The sequence below is a fragment of the Hetaerina americana genome, unplaced genomic scaffold, assembly GCF_022747635.1.
Source record: "Hetaerina americana unplaced genomic scaffold, ioHetAmer1.1.p SCAF_55, whole genome shotgun sequence".
Lineage (NCBI taxonomy): Eukaryota > Metazoa > Arthropoda > Insecta > Odonata > Calopterygidae > Hetaerina > Hetaerina americana.
This window is the reverse complement of record NW_027287150.1, coordinates 2,367,028-2,384,254: the sequence shown is the minus strand read 5'-3', so window position 1 is coordinate 2,384,254 and position 17,227 is coordinate 2,367,028. Positions and strand designations below refer to the sequence as shown.

The window sequence follows — 17,227 nt, the reverse complement described above, 5'->3', positions numbered from 1 at the left end:
CACTGTTTTTTAATTCCATAGTCTGAATGACTGAAGAATTAACTGCAAGTGAATTCTGAAATAGTTAGCAATACGCTCAAGTATTAATAGCAATGACTGAGATCATACCTTTTCCCAAAATAAGAACATGTTACTAAAAATCAATTGGTACAATAATAAGAGAATCGTGTAGCCGCTCTTGTCCTGAGCCAAAATTCAAATCCAAATATCATAAAGAGTAGACACAAAATATTTTTTTATCTCCTTTAAGAGGAAAATCATCAAATGGTAATCTCATGCATGAAACTATGTTGATTCCTCAGAAGATAATGTGACTCTTGTTTTAATTTTAGAAATAATATTCAAAAGTATGCCCTAAGAACGAACACCTTCTCGGTAGCGTAATGATGTTACATTATCGCCTGTATTGCCGAGCTTGGTGTACTCCGGTTCGGCAAAACCTTAGGCCCACGTAAGGAGGTCGGGGAAAACGTTGGTCATTAGTAATTAATTTGGCATCACACAAGCGTTTCACATTATTAGCCTCGATACATTTTGACACGATTCAAACTTTATTTTCTGTTTCCCATTCGGATTAATCTCAGCCTTCGCAGTAATCAACGACCCATGTCATTTTTTTTAACATTGGACGTTGTGGTACCTTCGTTGTTTCCCATATTGCCTCCCAAATGTAATTGCTCTCTCACCAATGATATTTGATTGTTTTTCCGAAGTGGTATTGTGAGGAGGAACATTGAATTTCATTGTGGAATAAGGGAATGCGCAAAGAAAATTGGGAAACCCCGCAGTGGTGTTTATTATTCCAACATGTTGAAAGCGTATCCATCAGGAGGATGACGCCAGAGCTCAACTCAGGATAGGAGGTGGGAAGTATAAGGTATGCGATGCGATTATCATGGACGCATCAGCATCCTTATTCCAACTAGACCCCCTCCCCCGGCACATTCTGTCCGGAACGCAAAAACCCTCCGCAGATAACCACGACTCCTCCTCCTCCACGCGGAGTGCCGCTTCAAGTCGACGAGAATTTCAAGGGCAGCGGGATGACATCGAAAAAAATTGGGAAAACTCGCAGACTTCCCCCCCCCTCCAACTTTTGGTATAAATCTGATCAAAATTTAAAGAACGCCAGACAAAACTAAACGAGGCAAACATTAACCTCGACTGATTTCTCACGATTGAAAAATATCGCTTATCTCTTCTGAAAAAGCGAATGAATTTCGAAGCACGGAGAAAACAAAAATTAATTGTATCGTTCCTTATTTCAGGATGATCAATAGCCGTGCGGTCGAATATTTCAGAGGTCATTTCCCGCTGAAGAAAGAAGCGCTCGTACCGAAATGTCACTTTAATTGCGCGAAAGAGCCAAAAAAATCAATTTGGCCACAGAGATGAAACTTAAAAAGATTCGGACGAGACCTCGACGCGCTCAAGGGAGATTTCCAAAGCTCGCGTGTGTCCCGATACTCGACGCGAGAGAGCCCATGAGTACAATTCGGGGTAAAAGAACTCATGACTCACCATGTCAGTCAAGAGAGGGGACATGATAAGGCGAAGGACAAGGCATAAATTCTTTACGAGGGCCGTTCAAACTCACGGCGACGGGCGTTGGGAGTTTGACCTACAGTCAAGAAGGAACGCATGAATCCGGCTGGACGGGGTGAGGGGTGATTTTCTAGGCAGTCATCTTTTTTATTCATCCCGTCCATTTAATCAATTATTCACGCGAGGCTTGAATAATACCAGTGTTCCATCATGAATGCAACATTCTGAGAAGTAAACGCTTTAAGAACAAAATCCCACTACAATCCACGCCAGTCGTAAAACTTTAGGTCTGTTCGAAGTGCTCGCTCGAACGTACGACATTTGACTGAAACGACTGGGAAGTGGTAATAAACTCGTGATTATGAGGAGGGTCGAAGAAATATCGCGGGGGTCATCCCATGGGGGCAAGGGAGGGAAGGGGTCACAATATGTCCCGAAATAGGCGCGATTAATGGACGCTCCCTCAGACAAAAGGAACTCATGAGCCTCATTTTCGTCTCTTAGCACGGCCCACAGCACCCACACATTACAAGGAGGCCTGACCCCGTGACGATATTAAACCTCAATGACGAAAATCAGCAGCCAAGGTCTCCCTTCCCTTGATTCAAATCCTTGTACATTCGTGTAAACCGGCGGTAATTATTTAACGCCAGAATGCCTTGATAAATTATCAAAAAAATCGACAGCACCGGACCGTGCTTATGGTCCACAGATTCGACATAATAGGTCAACACTCGCTCAAAATGCACACGAAGCTGTTTATGCTCTGCGCGGGTATAAGATTTAAAAGAAAAGAAACTATTAATAGATTTTCTCTGGCAAATACAGCCTGGCCATGTGCGCGGCTATCCCAAAGGCTGAGCCCGAATGTCTGATGTTGTTGCTATACGAATGAGTGGTCTTATATAATGCTGAGTGCATCGTTCAGTTGATAATATATTTCCAATAATGGTTTCAGAACATCAGCCAGAAAAGTACCAAAACAGAAGAAAAATACTGATTATCAAGATGATAATATTTGACGGGCAAGCGTTGCTGAGTGAATTGGAAATTCAGTGCGACAGGTATGGGATGAGAATCAATATTAATAAAACAAAGGTTATGCGATTTTCTAGAAAGAAAAAGACTAAGCTAAACATTAAAATAGGAGGGCAAAAACTAGAGTAGGTAGAACAGTTTACGTATCTCGGTAGTGTTTTGGACCAACACGGTCAAAGTAGTAGGGACGTTAGGAGAAGAATTGCGCTAGGCAAAGAGGCTTTCACAAGGAGAAGGGAGTTGATGACGGGGACATTGAGTAAGGATGTTAAGAAAAGACTCGTAAAAACTTTGATATGGAGCGTAGCTATGTACGGCGCGGAAACGTGGTCATTGAAGCAGGAGGATAGACGTAGACTGGAAGCTTTTGAAATGTGGGTGTGGAGAAGAATGGAGAAGGTGAAATGGACAGAGGAGAAAACAAACGAGGAAGTACTGGGTATGGTGGGCGAAGAGAGGGGTTTGTTGGGGGAAATCCTATCGAAGCAGGAAAAGTGGCTGAAGGGGGTATTGACCGGCGGCGGGATGTTGAAGACTGTAATTGAGGGGAGAATGCAAGGCAAACGAGGAAAGGGCAGGAACAGGATAGGGATGTTGGACGGGATGAAGGGAGGAAGGAAAAGCACAGAGATAACTACATCTCTTGATGTAGATTATTTTTCTGGATTGTGTTTTTTTAGGAGTAACAAAATATTTATTTGGTAGTTGTGTCCATCCAAAACTTCCTAAACCGGGAGATTACTTAATAATAATATTTGACGGGATCACGACACCCTATACGGATATTATTTGCATGGACACCCTATACGGATATTATTTGCATGGTTATTAAGGCTATGAAGAGTTGTTATAGTAGTTCCTAACATCGAGGCCTTTTGGTTGGTGCAGCGTCGCTGGAGTGCACCAACCTCAGAGGCGGGCTAAGAACTTCTTTTACTCTGCAGTCAATAACTGGGGTCACTGAGATTAACTGCCCTTGCATCTTCAAGATATGCAATAACAGTATTTCGTCCAATACTGGATAGGGAGTCGACCCAACCACTCTTAACGAGGTCTTCCACTCTTTTATTATTCCTTTCGCAATTTTTTCCTTAGCACTGACATTGAGTGCAGCTGCATCTGCAATTCATTCGCGTCATCAAGCGCATCTCGCCTTTAGACGTGTTCACGAATCCTTAGGGAAAAAAGAAAACTTGAAATGCCTATTGTTTTGTTTTACGAGTCCTGGTGAGCGGCACCCAGGGTTCGCTCTAAAACATCGTGGTGCTTGGGTAAATCAGCAATACTTGGGCAAGGGACAGGTGTGTGCAAGATGGAAAAAAGTTATTAAAAGACTTTTTTGTAGTACGTGTAATTTTACAAGAGTGGCGAGGTAGAAAATATAACATTATAGTAGTTAATGTTTCATGCATCAGTCATGGAATAATTAAATAAATTAATTACAGTATTTACAGCTGAAGACACCACTGCTGAGATAATTTAAGACTTGTAAAATGTAAATAATAGATTCAGGTGTGATGTGGTGGAACAGTTCCGTAACAATGGAGACGAAAACTCTAAAAAATTATGAAATTAGTACATCGAAATTAGTCGAAAATAAATCTTTACTAAGTGGAAAATTGCAAGAGTTTTCGTATCTGTAATCACTTGTAAAATGCTTCATATTTATTGAAATTCCTGTCGTGAACCCGAACTTTCGTTCCCAAATGATATCGACTATCAATATATCATAATGGGCAATAATTTTTAACAATCCGCTCATTTTAATCACCTAACAAAGCCAATAAATATGATTTTCAACTTCGTTGAAATAATAAATTATCCATCGTGGATATGTCCCGGTACTTAAAAAGGTCTAAAGAGAGAAAAATACATACGCTATTATCCACTACTGTATATTTACTATAGGACCATCAATTTATTCATATCTCCTACGTACGAGGGTAGGCTGAAATATAATGCACACCTGCTTGTAGACCACAAACAATATGAACTTCAGAAACACTCCTAGTGGTATGTGGAAGTAACATTCCCCTCAACCCGCACATGCGCATGATTGAGGTCGTTACATTCATTCAGTGTATTTTGAGAAGCGGAAGTATGGAGACGTGTTCTTGTGCTACGTCAACGCGAGTTAACTTTTCTTTTTTTCGAATCCAGGACTTGAGAGCTGCCTTCACCTCATCGTCCGAGATGTAACCCTTGAGGATTACACCTCGGACGATGAGGTGTGCAACTCAAGAGGCACCTCAACCCTTGAGGTGCCTCTTGAGTTGAGAAGCAAATAAAAATCGCAAGGCGCAAGATCGGGGGGAATAGGTTCAAATTCCAATCGGTTCAAAACGGCGTGATACCCATCGTGCACAGATTTTACGATATCCGAATTGTTCAATAATGAAGCCGACACGTTCCTTGGATATTTCAATAAGGTTTGCGATAGGCTTTTGAGTCATTCGCCGGTAATTTTGAATTAAATCTTCGACGATTTTGCGATGTTTATCGTCTGTGGCAGTGATCGGACGTCCGTCCCGTGTTTCATCAAAAATTATGGCTATTCCAGGCTCGCAACCACGAAACTCGTATTTTGAGAAGCGGAAGTATGGAGACGTGTTTTAGTGCTATGTCAACGCCTACCCTCGTATAATAGATGTGACTACTGTGCGAGGATTATGAGAAGTGAGTGAGCAAGTGATGATATGCTCGGAGAGTGAGTCGTTTCTCGCTTTGTTCCAGGTAGACGGATCCGGAGGAACGCTTCTCCAGGGAGGCACGAGGGACTACATCGGATTCGCCACCCTGCCGGAGCAAGTCCATCGAAAGTCTGTCAAGAAAGGATTCGACTTCACCTTGATGGTGGTCGGCGAGTCCGGCCTGGGAAAGTCCACCCTCATCAACAGCCTGTTCCTCAGCGACCTCTACAAAGACCGCAAGATCCCCGACGCCAGCGGTACGTGAGTGAGGCTGGATTGAAATACATCCGATCCCCGTCCTCTATCCCCCCCCCCGTCCCCCGCCGCATGTACGAGGGTCATCCGGAAAGTAGTACCCGTTCGTGAAATAAAGACACAAAAGTAAATATTAACAAACATAAAAAATTTTATTTGAAAGAGGATACTTTAAACTACTTCTCAACATAATCTCCAAGCAAATTAAGGCATTTGTCATAACGTGTGACAAGTTTCTGTATTCCTGCTGCATAGTCCTTCGCCGCCAGCTCATTGAGATACGCGAGGGACCCATCTTGCACAAATTTTTGCATAATGCAGATGGTGTTTAACAATTTCATGAACAATTGTTCGAGAAACATTGGGAAAATGCTCACAGATGTCATCAATTGTGACGCGCCGATCGTTCCTCACGAATTCGTCAACTGAGCTCACCAGTTGGTCTGTAATGACAGACGGTCTCTCCGAACGCTCATCGTCGTGTGTGTTCCCCCTCCCCATGTTGAAGTTGCGACACCACCGCCGAACAGACGACTCGTCCATTACATTGTCTCCATACACCTCCTTTAATTGGCGATGAATATCACATGGGCGAACGTTTCTTGCATTGAGGAATTTAATCACTGCCCTCACTTCACAACTGGCGGCGTTCTCAATTTTTTTAAACATTGTAAACAATCACAGAAACAACACAGGCAATGCTAGCGTCACGCAACTTGGCTCAGAGAAGGCAGACAAGCCACTGAAGCTATCTGACCTCGTCCAGCGGCTACTCGCGTCGTCAGCACTTCATGCGGCACGAACGGGTACTACTTTCCGGATGACCCTCGTATATTGTTCCTCCTTCCACGTTTAAAATCCGTGGGAAAATTTACTGCGCACTAAACCATTTTATTAGCAATCCAAACCTTTTACGGGCGCACTTTTTTTCACAACACGATGCGTCGTTGACACAAGGTATGCAAGCGTAAGTACATGCGTACGAATTAATACTTAAACAAACACAAATACTAACTATATCTAAGTCTTAGAAAATTTAAAAATTAATTATAGGTATACATAACAGTTTCAGGATTATCTTTGTGGAATTCCTTCATGATGAGGGTAGAAAAAGAAACTTTGCCCTTCCACATAAAGATTTAATACTTCACACGACCGTGGTTTCGATGCTTCGCATCATCATCAGGTGAAATACATGAAAAATATGGCTGCGTAGATTTTCACGGCGGTGGTTTGAAGAATTCTGCATTCTACATGAAAAATAATTCAACATATACAGCCTTGCTCCAAGAGGGGAGTAAGGGAGAGGGGGTAAGTTGAGTACTAGTGCAGCAACCTATTAGTGGGCTAGGGGAGGGTGGGGGTGTTTGTCCGCAATGGTTTGACCCCCCATTAAGGGACGGTCGATGGTGATCACTGCCTTGGTGAGGGTGGGGTTAGTGCGGAAAGATTTTAGTCTTTCAGGAAATTTAGGAGGAGAGAACGGGAGAGGTATATTGTTTCGTTGTCCACCTCAAGCCTATCAGACTGAAGGGATTGCCAAATTTCCAACTCCTTCAAAGCATTCAACTTGCATTCTTTCTTTTCTGAGTGAAGAATGACCCGGTGAAGGAATTTACCGCGATGATTCTTTTCCAAGAGGAGTTTGGCAAATTGAGATCCGTTGGCTTTCTGAGCTACCTGTGTTTGTTTTCTGTTGTACATGCTGTCAATTTTTTTTTACCTGCACCCATTGCTGACGGCAGTTTGTTTTTTAATATGGAGTTCCCCTTGTTTGTGATATGGTGACGTTGCATACCCTGTGCAACTTGTCATAAAAGGCTGTAAATTTTTGTGAATGGTCATGCTTGGATTTTGAGTGGATAATTTGGTCAGAGTAACACTTTTTCCTGTATATGGAAAGGTCGAACCTCTGATTAATTATTTTCACAGTCAATCACAAAAAAATGTATTATCTTGGTTCCGATATGTTGACGACATTTTGTGTTTGGACTGGATCCCCAAGACAATTGGACAATTTTTTGACTTTGTTGTCAGTTTTTTCAGTTTTAAATGTTTTTATTTGCCAGAAGACGATACAACATAGAAATATATACAATACAGAAATGGACATAAATGGCAAATGGCAAATACCCGTTATAGGCCGGAGCCTCTTCGGGTTGGAGAAGGAAGACTTTTTTAAAAATATAATATTAATGCGGTTGCATGAGAAGAATTTAAAGTTTGATCTATTGCACAGGTGCTTATTGCATATTTCTCCGGGGTGGCATGTGGCCTGGTATTCACCCGAGGGAGTGAGGAAACCCGGAAAAACCTCACTCAGGCCGCCTTGAGTTGAACCGCATTAAGTTAGTTGACTTTGTTAAATTCTTTTGATGAATGTGTACAATTCACAAGTGATTTGGAATCAGACAGTGCCTTGAATTTCCTGGATTTGACTGTGAAAATAATTAATGGAGAGGGTATATTTTTGAAGTATGTTTCTCATTTTGAAGGAGGATTTAGTGGTTCCTCCTTAAGTGGACATAAATGGTGATGGGTGGGCAATACATATTTACAATTAGTTCTTCCCCAGAGTAGGATATATATGTTTCTTTCTGGGCAGCCATGTGGTGGATTAAGTGTGTGATTAGCAACTATTTGTTGTGCGTCAAAATAGGTGTTTTGCACGTACAGCTACCACATGTTCCAAACTTCTAGCGTAAGTCACCATATTCATGATGGATGACACAACATGGCTTCTAATGGCACCTGAAAGCTCGAAAACACCACTTTGCTTTATACAAATCAGTTTCCATATTTTATAGTTAAAAATATCAATCAATTTCTTCTTAAATATGCTTTTTTTGTTCTAAAATTTCCTCTTATAATTGCTTATCGTGTCAAATAAAGAGCTACTTTACTACTTCAAAATATATGAAGGCATTGCTATTATTTAATAAACAATATACAGCATAATATTCATAAACCAATTAAAATTAGAAATTTTTGCTTCACTTAAGATTGCACCATATTCCTTTCTCGGATACCTAACATGATGGCAGACAAGAATGTAAGCAAATCCTTTTAACCTCCTCAAAATTTACAATAATGCAGTTTTTAAAGAGGGTTAATCAACACTGGAACCATCATATTAATTAATACAAGTCCAATATGACCAGGACAAAGGCAATCAATGGAATAAATATGTCACTTGTTTTTTTAATTTAGCATTAATCCAAAAAAATTACCTTTTCAAGGCCTTCACATTCCATTTTTAAAGTTGAAAATAACAACAGAGACAATTACAAACACCCAATGCATTTATATTGGTGAAAACAAAGCAATTACGAGTAGTATTATATATTGTGTGATTTAATGAAGTATGATCAGGCTACCATGGGATATAGGGAGTCCCTCCAAATATGAAGACAGCGAGTGAAACCAAAACTCCCAAAAAGTCACATAACGCTCGAACTTACACGTGAGAAACAAGGTAATTTTTAGAGCCCTTTGAGATATTGGTAGAGCAGATCACCTGGGCAGTGACAATACGGAAAACAAACGGCAGCAGTCATGATTTTTCTAAATATAAATCTTTCTTCCTGAGCATGATTTACAGCTACAGCAAAACCAAGGTTTATCCCTAGATGCTCCATTGAATAACACATTCATTCGCAAGCAGACACTCCTTTAACGAACACATCACCTCATCCTGCGATTATGTAATGGTGCTCTAAAATTCTATGCCAAACACTCCATAATGGCTTAGTTAATTTTCAACGTAGATATGGATGAAGAAGTAATTTATTGCAAAAATTTTGAATACTATGGGCACTTAAATCCACAATACTCGGAACTCTCAATGAATTGCAAGATCCCTAACTCCAAATAGGAATGGAGAATATATATTTACATTCTAATCCATTAAAATAAAAATTATGGAAAGCTATTCACGCCATAGTGACAGTCAGAATTGATTCCTTGTTTTTGTGTCTGAAGAACTCATCTCTTTGAAGAGGTTTGAAAACAGATAGCTCAAAGTCCAGGATGGGAAGTTAAGGGAAGGAGGTCAATTCATGCAGTTCCCTTTCCTACCCCTGCACTACATGCTAGGAGACTTAGAAGTTATTAAATTAAATTAATTATAAGTATTTCTTTTGTAATGGACATTAAAATATGGATTAAATTAGTTTAATAGAAAAGTAACCTAGTAGCATTGCCAAGTAACGTTTGCCTCCTCAAATAAATGGTCACTCATGCTAGATTTGAGCATTTCGGTTAACTTTTGCCTGACTAGTTATGACACCACTTGCCTTGGACAGATTACCAAGACCTTAAGACCTTTTCAGAAAAATAAATACTTGGTTATGAAATGAATCGCTTCCACAAAGTGACACCTGAAACCATTCTGTACCTTAAGACCTCTTAAAGTCCCCACGTTTACCAATCTATTTCTTACAGAACGTGTGGAAAGGACGACAAAGGTCGAGCGGAAGACCATGGAGATTGAGGAGAGGGGAGTGAAACTAAGACTGACCATTGTTGACACCCCAGGTGAGTTTCCTTGCACCATTTAATTGCAGTATTTTATACCCATTTGCCACTCCTGCATTTTTCCTTGGTTTTAGATATTATTCATTTTATAAAAAGTCACTCCCTGCATTTGCATTTCAAGTACATGATTACATCAGCTTGGGCATTAAAATTGAATTTTAAAAGCAAATATGTATAAATTCATATTTTATTGTCATTACTTTCCAATTCCGCTTGAACCTGTTACACAATCCAAAAGAGTGCTTTTTTGAGTTCATGATCCATATATTTGAATTGTAATGTTACATCTCCTAACTGCTAGTAATGTATTTTTCTAAAATATTAAAGTTGGGAATCTATTTTTTTTAAATTTTAATTTCATGTAGAAACCACTTTTCCAAAAGTGGTAGGGAGACGTTTTAAGCAGGCACATGATGGCTTTACATGGGTTAGTAATGAAATTGCCTACCATTGATGAAGAGACATGGATGAGAAGAGAAGATATGGCTATTACATTACATTTCTTGGTCTTATTTATGATAAAAATGCCAAAATCATTTGTCCAGACCTGGTTTCTGATGCTGCATTTTCCTATTTCAAAGGCACGATTGAAATAACTTCCATTTACATCTACAACAATGTGTCAGACATGATAAGTGGCTTCTGGTACCAGAGAAAATTAAACAAATAGATACTACCGCACCATATCCAAAGAACTTTGGTCCCACGAAAAGTATTCCCACCAGTAATCAACCACATTAAAAGTTGCAGCAAATGAAATCAATTTGTTAAGGGGATTTCTGTGCAAAAGATATTTGATTAAAATGCAAAGATTATTCATTAATAGGATGAGTCAGAAACAAATACAGTAAGCACCCTATTTCAGCATAATAATCTTATTTTTAAAATTTAACCATACTGATGGACCTAAGATACTGACAAAGCAAAAAAAAAACAAAACGAAAACATATTATACCTGGAGTCAAAAGATATCTACTAGCATTGATATATGATGCCTATGAATGATAGCTATAATTTTGCAAATGGCAGGAGAAAATATTTGGAATGTAACTGTAACAGAAAATTAATGCAGCCCCTACTCAGATTTGAAAAGAAAAATTAACACTCAGGAGAGAACCAGTAAGCTTAAAATTAAAACAACAGCATAGATTCATAAGTATTTAATTAGCAATGACCAGTTCTTTCAATAAAAGGTCAAATTTTAAGTTGTCCTTATGAATTTACAATGTGGATAAATTAATGAAGTTCAAATATAAAATTTGTAGCAGATGTCCATAAATCTGTTTATGGGAGAGTTTTTTTATACTCTTTCGTAGAATGAAAATCAGAATCAAATAATCTATTCAAAACAAATCTATTTTATGTTGGTACACATGGGTGAAAATAACACACATATAATAATTATTGTGTAAGAGGTAACTAATTTACAGCAATAGTTGATGCATGATGCATTTGTAATGTCTGATCATACAGTCGCAAAATGAATGTTGAAGAGATTTTATTTTGACCCTGTAGGTTTTGGTGATGCCATAAACTGTGAAGAAAGTTGGCATGCTTGTTGTAATTATGTGGATGAGCAGTTTAGACAGTATTTCCAAGATGAGAGTGGAGTTAACAGAAAAAATATCCAAGACAATCGAGTGCACTGTTGCTTGTATTTTATTCCACCATATGGCCATAGGTGAGTGACTTGGCAGTGTCTCTTTCACTTTATGTAATCACTAATTAATTGATATAATTATTAACTTGTGATGGAGAAAGCATCAGTGATGGGGAAATAAGCCATCTTAATTAATAGGCGCACATCTCAAAGCCTATGTAATATACGAATTATTTCAATACGATTCTGGCCCACTGTTTAAATGCAAGATGATAACAATTATCACAGCCTCTGAGAGTAAATTTAACTCCATTCAAAAATTCTGAAGAATCTTACAAGTACCTAAGCTGTAAATCAAAAGGCTATCAAAAATTCAACAGTATATGTGGATGGATATTTTCACTATTAAAGGAGATATCCCAAAGAGATTAATTCGATTCAAATGGAACAAAATGTTCACGATTTCATGAATGCCACAATGCTAAGTAATTTACGATTAAAATGGGTGCAAAGTATAATTTTATTAATACTGAAAATCATCACACTTGAGTATTGAAAATTAAATCATTTTTTTCTAATTTCTATTCTCGTATGCAGTGTAAGGCAAATCGATCTGGAATTAATGCGTCGGTTACATCGCAAAGTCAATATTGTTCCAGTTATTGGGAAAGCTGACACATTGACTGCAATGGAAGTAAAAAGACTTAAAGCCAAAATTATGGCTGACCTTGAAGAGAACAAAATTCAGGTAATTAATTTTATTTTACATAGTGAAATATTTTTAAATGTAGCAATGCCGGGCCACTCCATAACCATGGGCAGACTTAGCTTCACATGAAGGAAGCTGCATTCTTTTGAATATATACATTTTCAGCATTTCTAAAAGATCTCACAATTCTGGGATATGCCTGAGATTAATATTTGCTTTCTTTTATTACCGATCATCCCTAAAATACCAATTCTTTTAGCCACACTTTGTATTACTTGGTATACTGAATTTAAATAACTACACGAAAGTCTTGATTAATTGGGAGACACTAAAGGATATATTTTATAATGCATAATTAAGTGTCCACAGTCAAACAAATTTTACTGCAAATGTTGTCTCATTTGCTTTAGGCACCATTGTTTTCTACAACTGCAGGTTTGATTACTCATGGTTTTTGGTTTGAATTACAAAAAAAAGTTGTACGATTGATAGCTTATATTAGATATGATGCTCCTAGTCTTCCATTATTTAGGCAGTTTAACCTTTTACCTCTTCCGTATATACTTATATTTTTGCTACTGTAGTATACACAAGAATGAACTTAAAGACTTTCCCTGCCAATGCTGACGTTCACACAATCACAGTTCCCACAATATAAGCAATCTACACATCAATTTTGTGGGCACAAGATGCACCTATCAAGGGCCCAAGGACACTAGACTTATTTTGTACAATAAACTTCCTTCTTTTCTGGAATATGTGTTCAGTGACCTTTTCGAGTAAATTAAGATGTATGTTATTGGAAAGAATGTTTTATAGTGTGGATGAATACAACCCTAAGCACGGTGACTTTCTTAAACTTCGGACGATGCTCATTTCCACCCACATGCATAATCAATGAATGTGTCTGTATTCAGCTTGAAGTGTATCCTCATTTTTCTACTGTTTTACATACGGATATGTATATTCTGCTTTGACAAAACCTATTTAGCATGGTCTACTGGTGAATAAATGATGATGATATGATAATAAAAGGAAAGTGTACTTTTATGAGTCAACACCGAAGCTATCCATCATTTGAACCAATAATAATAACTGCATACATACTATGGCCATATGTTTACAGATATACCAGTTCCCAGAGTGTGACAGCGATGAAGATGAAGAATTTCAACAGCAAGATAGAGAGCTGAAGGCATGCATTCCCTTTGCGGTCATTGGGAGCAACATAGTGATGGAGGTGGCAGGGAAGAAGGTTAGGGGACGCCAGTATCCATGGGGCATTGTGGAGGGTAAGGAGGATTTTGAATATGTTCACAGTGATACATAAACCAAGAAGCATTGCATTTGAAGAATGCAAAGATGAATAATTCAAGTTTCAACCATTTCAATGGTCAACACAAACAATAATATATAGTAGCAAAAATGTTTTGTAGGGGGAAGTGATAGTGATTTATATTTTCCAGTTCTAGCCGTATTTTACTTTTCCCAATTACACAATGCCATAATGAAAGTTTGATATTTGGAAAATAACAAGTTAAGCTTTCTCAAACATGGAATGTTATAAACTTTCATCACTTCAGTTACAAATGAATTAGGAATGCTCTACATAATGCATGTGCATCATAAAATGCTTGAGCCTACACACTTATCGCATACAAACTTTTAAACCCATGATATTTATCAATTTCTCCAGTTGATTCCAGACCTGTGGTCTATTGAGTTATAAATGAGGCTGTCAGCCTTCTGAGGACAAAGATTTAATTTCAGATTCAAGACTCCTCTCTCCCATTGTCCCTTAAGTGATCTTGTTAAACCCAATTGATGGCAGATTTTACACTCACTCTCTCATTTCGAGTGTGAGATTATTTGTTCACGTTAACCATAATGCTTAAAGAGACGATTTCATACCCAATTATAATATTTTCCAAAATTAATGCTCACATTCATTCTTTTTAACAGTCGACAACCCTAAGCACAGTGACTTTCTTAAACTTCGGACAATGCTCATTTCCACCCACATGCAGGACCTTAAGGACATCACACAAGATGTCCATTATGAGAACTTCCGTACGCAGTGTATATCTCAGATCTCTCAACAAGCTATCAGAGAACGAAGGTAATAAATATACCATATTGATCATCAGATAGATTGATCTGAAATGTTTTTTACAATTACAAGTAGAATTAGATCTTTCAAATGTCTATGATATTTATATTCTGAGCTAATCGTGTTTGTCCTAATGATTTTTTTTCAGTAAACTGAAAAGAGATTCCGGCCCACAATTTGAAACCATTACTGACACAGATAAGTTGCTGCAACAGAAGGATGAAGAGGTGAGATATTTCTGTCGTTCCATAATTAGCTGGAAATACTCGGCTATGGCTCAATCAGCTTGTTTCTTTCTATTGGTGGTGGAAGCACTGCCATTAGAAAGAGTTATGCGTATAACTATCTTAATGTTGATATGACACAAGCTTACCTAACACTTATGACAGGGTTTGGTCCTGCAAAAACGTGCTATCAAGTGTGTTGTTTTTAAACTGCTAGTCATCATTTTACATTTAATATGATGGATTTGTATTCCTTGAAAAATTGCTACACACTACTATGGATTTTGATGCACATATTTCATGATCTCTTGGAGTATCAGTAATTGTTTATCAGTAATTACTGAATCATATATATCAGCAGCGTAAGTGTGTATGTGAAATACAAAAGTGATGTATTATATATATTTGTACTCGCATAATACATTAGTTGTCATGTGTCATTACATAATTTAAGTAATAAGTTTCTTTCATCATTATAACAAAATGAGGTAAGTTTATATGTTAATATCAGAAGCAATTTTGAATGGTGATGACATATTGCCTTAACTTAAGATATGCCCGTAACATGTGAAAATAATTTTTTAAACAACCAATAGGATGGTGCCAAGGCCTATTAACATCTTAATACAATCTGAAAATCACTTCGGTGCCCTTCTAGTGGATATTTTTAACAGATTTAAAGAGCAAGAGAGAGAGAAAGAGGACAATTTAAAAATAGGAGTTTTCATTCAGTGAGGAGTTTTTCATAGGCTAGTGGACTGACAGCTTAAGTGTATCATTGATATGCATTCAATGTACCCAACAAATCAATAAAATTCAACCAAGTCCCATCAAATATCTTTGTTTATGCCACAGTTCTCCAACATTCAAGTGCTTTTCATAGGAATTATAGCCAATGGAAATATGACCAATGGAAACAATAAATGTGGTTTGTTCATATCAGAGATGTATCACATTTTAACCACGAAGTACTTTTTAAGTAATAGGTTTTCTAATATATTCAACATATTCGGGCGAGATGCAGTGGAAGTTAGTCATTATGAGAAAAAATTTGCACTTTCCAGCATATTAATTCATAACCTACAATGCGTTTCGGGTCATCGAATCATCTGCAGGTACAAGACAAGAGTCAAAATGTGATACATCATATTTATACCCATTTGAGGAAGGGGAGGGGTCAGAAAAGAGTGAGGAGTAAGGTAGGCGGGGACAACGAGGGTCATTTTTGAAAAGAACACACTTTGTTCCTCCACATACACTCCACCACACAACACTAGGTTTTCTGTTATAAATTATAACAAATTCCTGATTTCAAAAGGAGACTTGGTAAAACACCAAAAAAAAGCTCTTCATGCAACTAACTGATCTATAATTAAAAATTCTTTTGTTAATCCACAGATTCGAAGAATGCAAGACATACTCACGCAAATGCAGGAGAAACTCAGGGCCTCTGGACATGAGCCAGTGTATAAAAAGCAGCACTCGGGACCAAAGAGAAGCGATGACTCCTCCGATGGAATAACTCCTCAGGAAGGAAGTGGAAACAGCAATCGTGATAACATAATTAATGTTTAATATCCTGAAAGTGTGTAAATTGTTATGAAGATTGTATGTACTTGATATGCTGTGGATTTTTTGACAGGACATAATGACCTTCATTCATGTGATTACATTCATTATCTATTATCACATCATACACATATGCATATTCATACAATCATGTAAAGTCCTAATCAGCCAAAAAATTTTGTTGTAATTTGTTAGTTTTTGTATACATTTAATGACATCTTTGTTAAATAAACTTTTTCACGTAGCTGAGAAAATATGGCACATTATCCCTCAAAGGTCTCCCAAATTCTTCTATGCACATATAGATTTAAGTAATAACTTAAAGAATTAAGGCGTTTTAATATGCCTAAATGAACAGAGAACCAGTGGTTTCTATGATAACATCTTACAGTTCACCATAGAGAGAATGGATTGAAGAGAAAACAGCAATGGTATGATAAGGAAAAGGGAAAAGATTAAAGGTACACTTTGGTTTATGAGCAGGTAACAAGTTTTGGCTATCATGTGTTGTTTCCAGAACAAAGGTCTCCCAAATTCTATTAGCTTAACTTTGTCTTTATTCAGCAAATATTACCTGGGCTATATATATTTTGAAAACCTTTTGATATGCATAAGACATGATAGATCGATAAGTAGAGAACTGGGTTACTGGGTGGAGGGCCCAGGATCGATTCTGACTGATGCCTCTTGTCAACCTCAGCTTCCCTCAAGCTGTGGAGTGGGTTTTCTGGAACTAGATCTTACAGGAAAATCACAGGCTGCACAAGGAAACGAACAACCCCCCCCCCCTTGCCCTGATGAATGAATTTAACACCTTACACCTCCAGATTAATACACTGGTTGATATACTCGTAATGCAGCCTACAAATGTTTCGAAAAGTTCATGCAAAGGCAGGGAGATAGTATCACTGGTGCATATCTTAATTATTTTTATTATTACCTTCTTAGAAG

General features: G+C 37.9%; 1 protein-coding gene across 1 annotated transcript in view; it reads left to right on the top strand.

The window, feature by feature from the left end:
• Septin4 (septin 4) overlaps nt 1–16,524 on the top strand; it is a 41,494-nt gene extending 24,970 nt beyond the window's left edge. The window contains exons 2-9 of the mRNA XM_071593303.1: nt 5,321–5,530; nt 9,972–10,064; nt 11,580–11,745; nt 12,262–12,412; nt 13,500–13,665; nt 14,336–14,492; nt 14,632–14,710; nt 16,106–16,524. Coding sequence (XP_071449404.1) covers nt 5,321–5,530; nt 9,972–10,064; nt 11,580–11,745; nt 12,262–12,412; nt 13,500–13,665; nt 14,336–14,492; nt 14,632–14,710; nt 16,106–16,282 — 1,199 coding nt within the window. The 3' untranslated portion in view covers nt 16,283–16,524. The remainder of the gene's footprint in view (nt 1–5,320; nt 5,531–9,971; nt 10,065–11,579; nt 11,746–12,261; nt 12,413–13,499; nt 13,666–14,335; nt 14,493–14,631; nt 14,711–16,105) is intronic.
• The last annotated feature ends 703 nt before the right edge of the window (nt 16,525–17,227 follow it).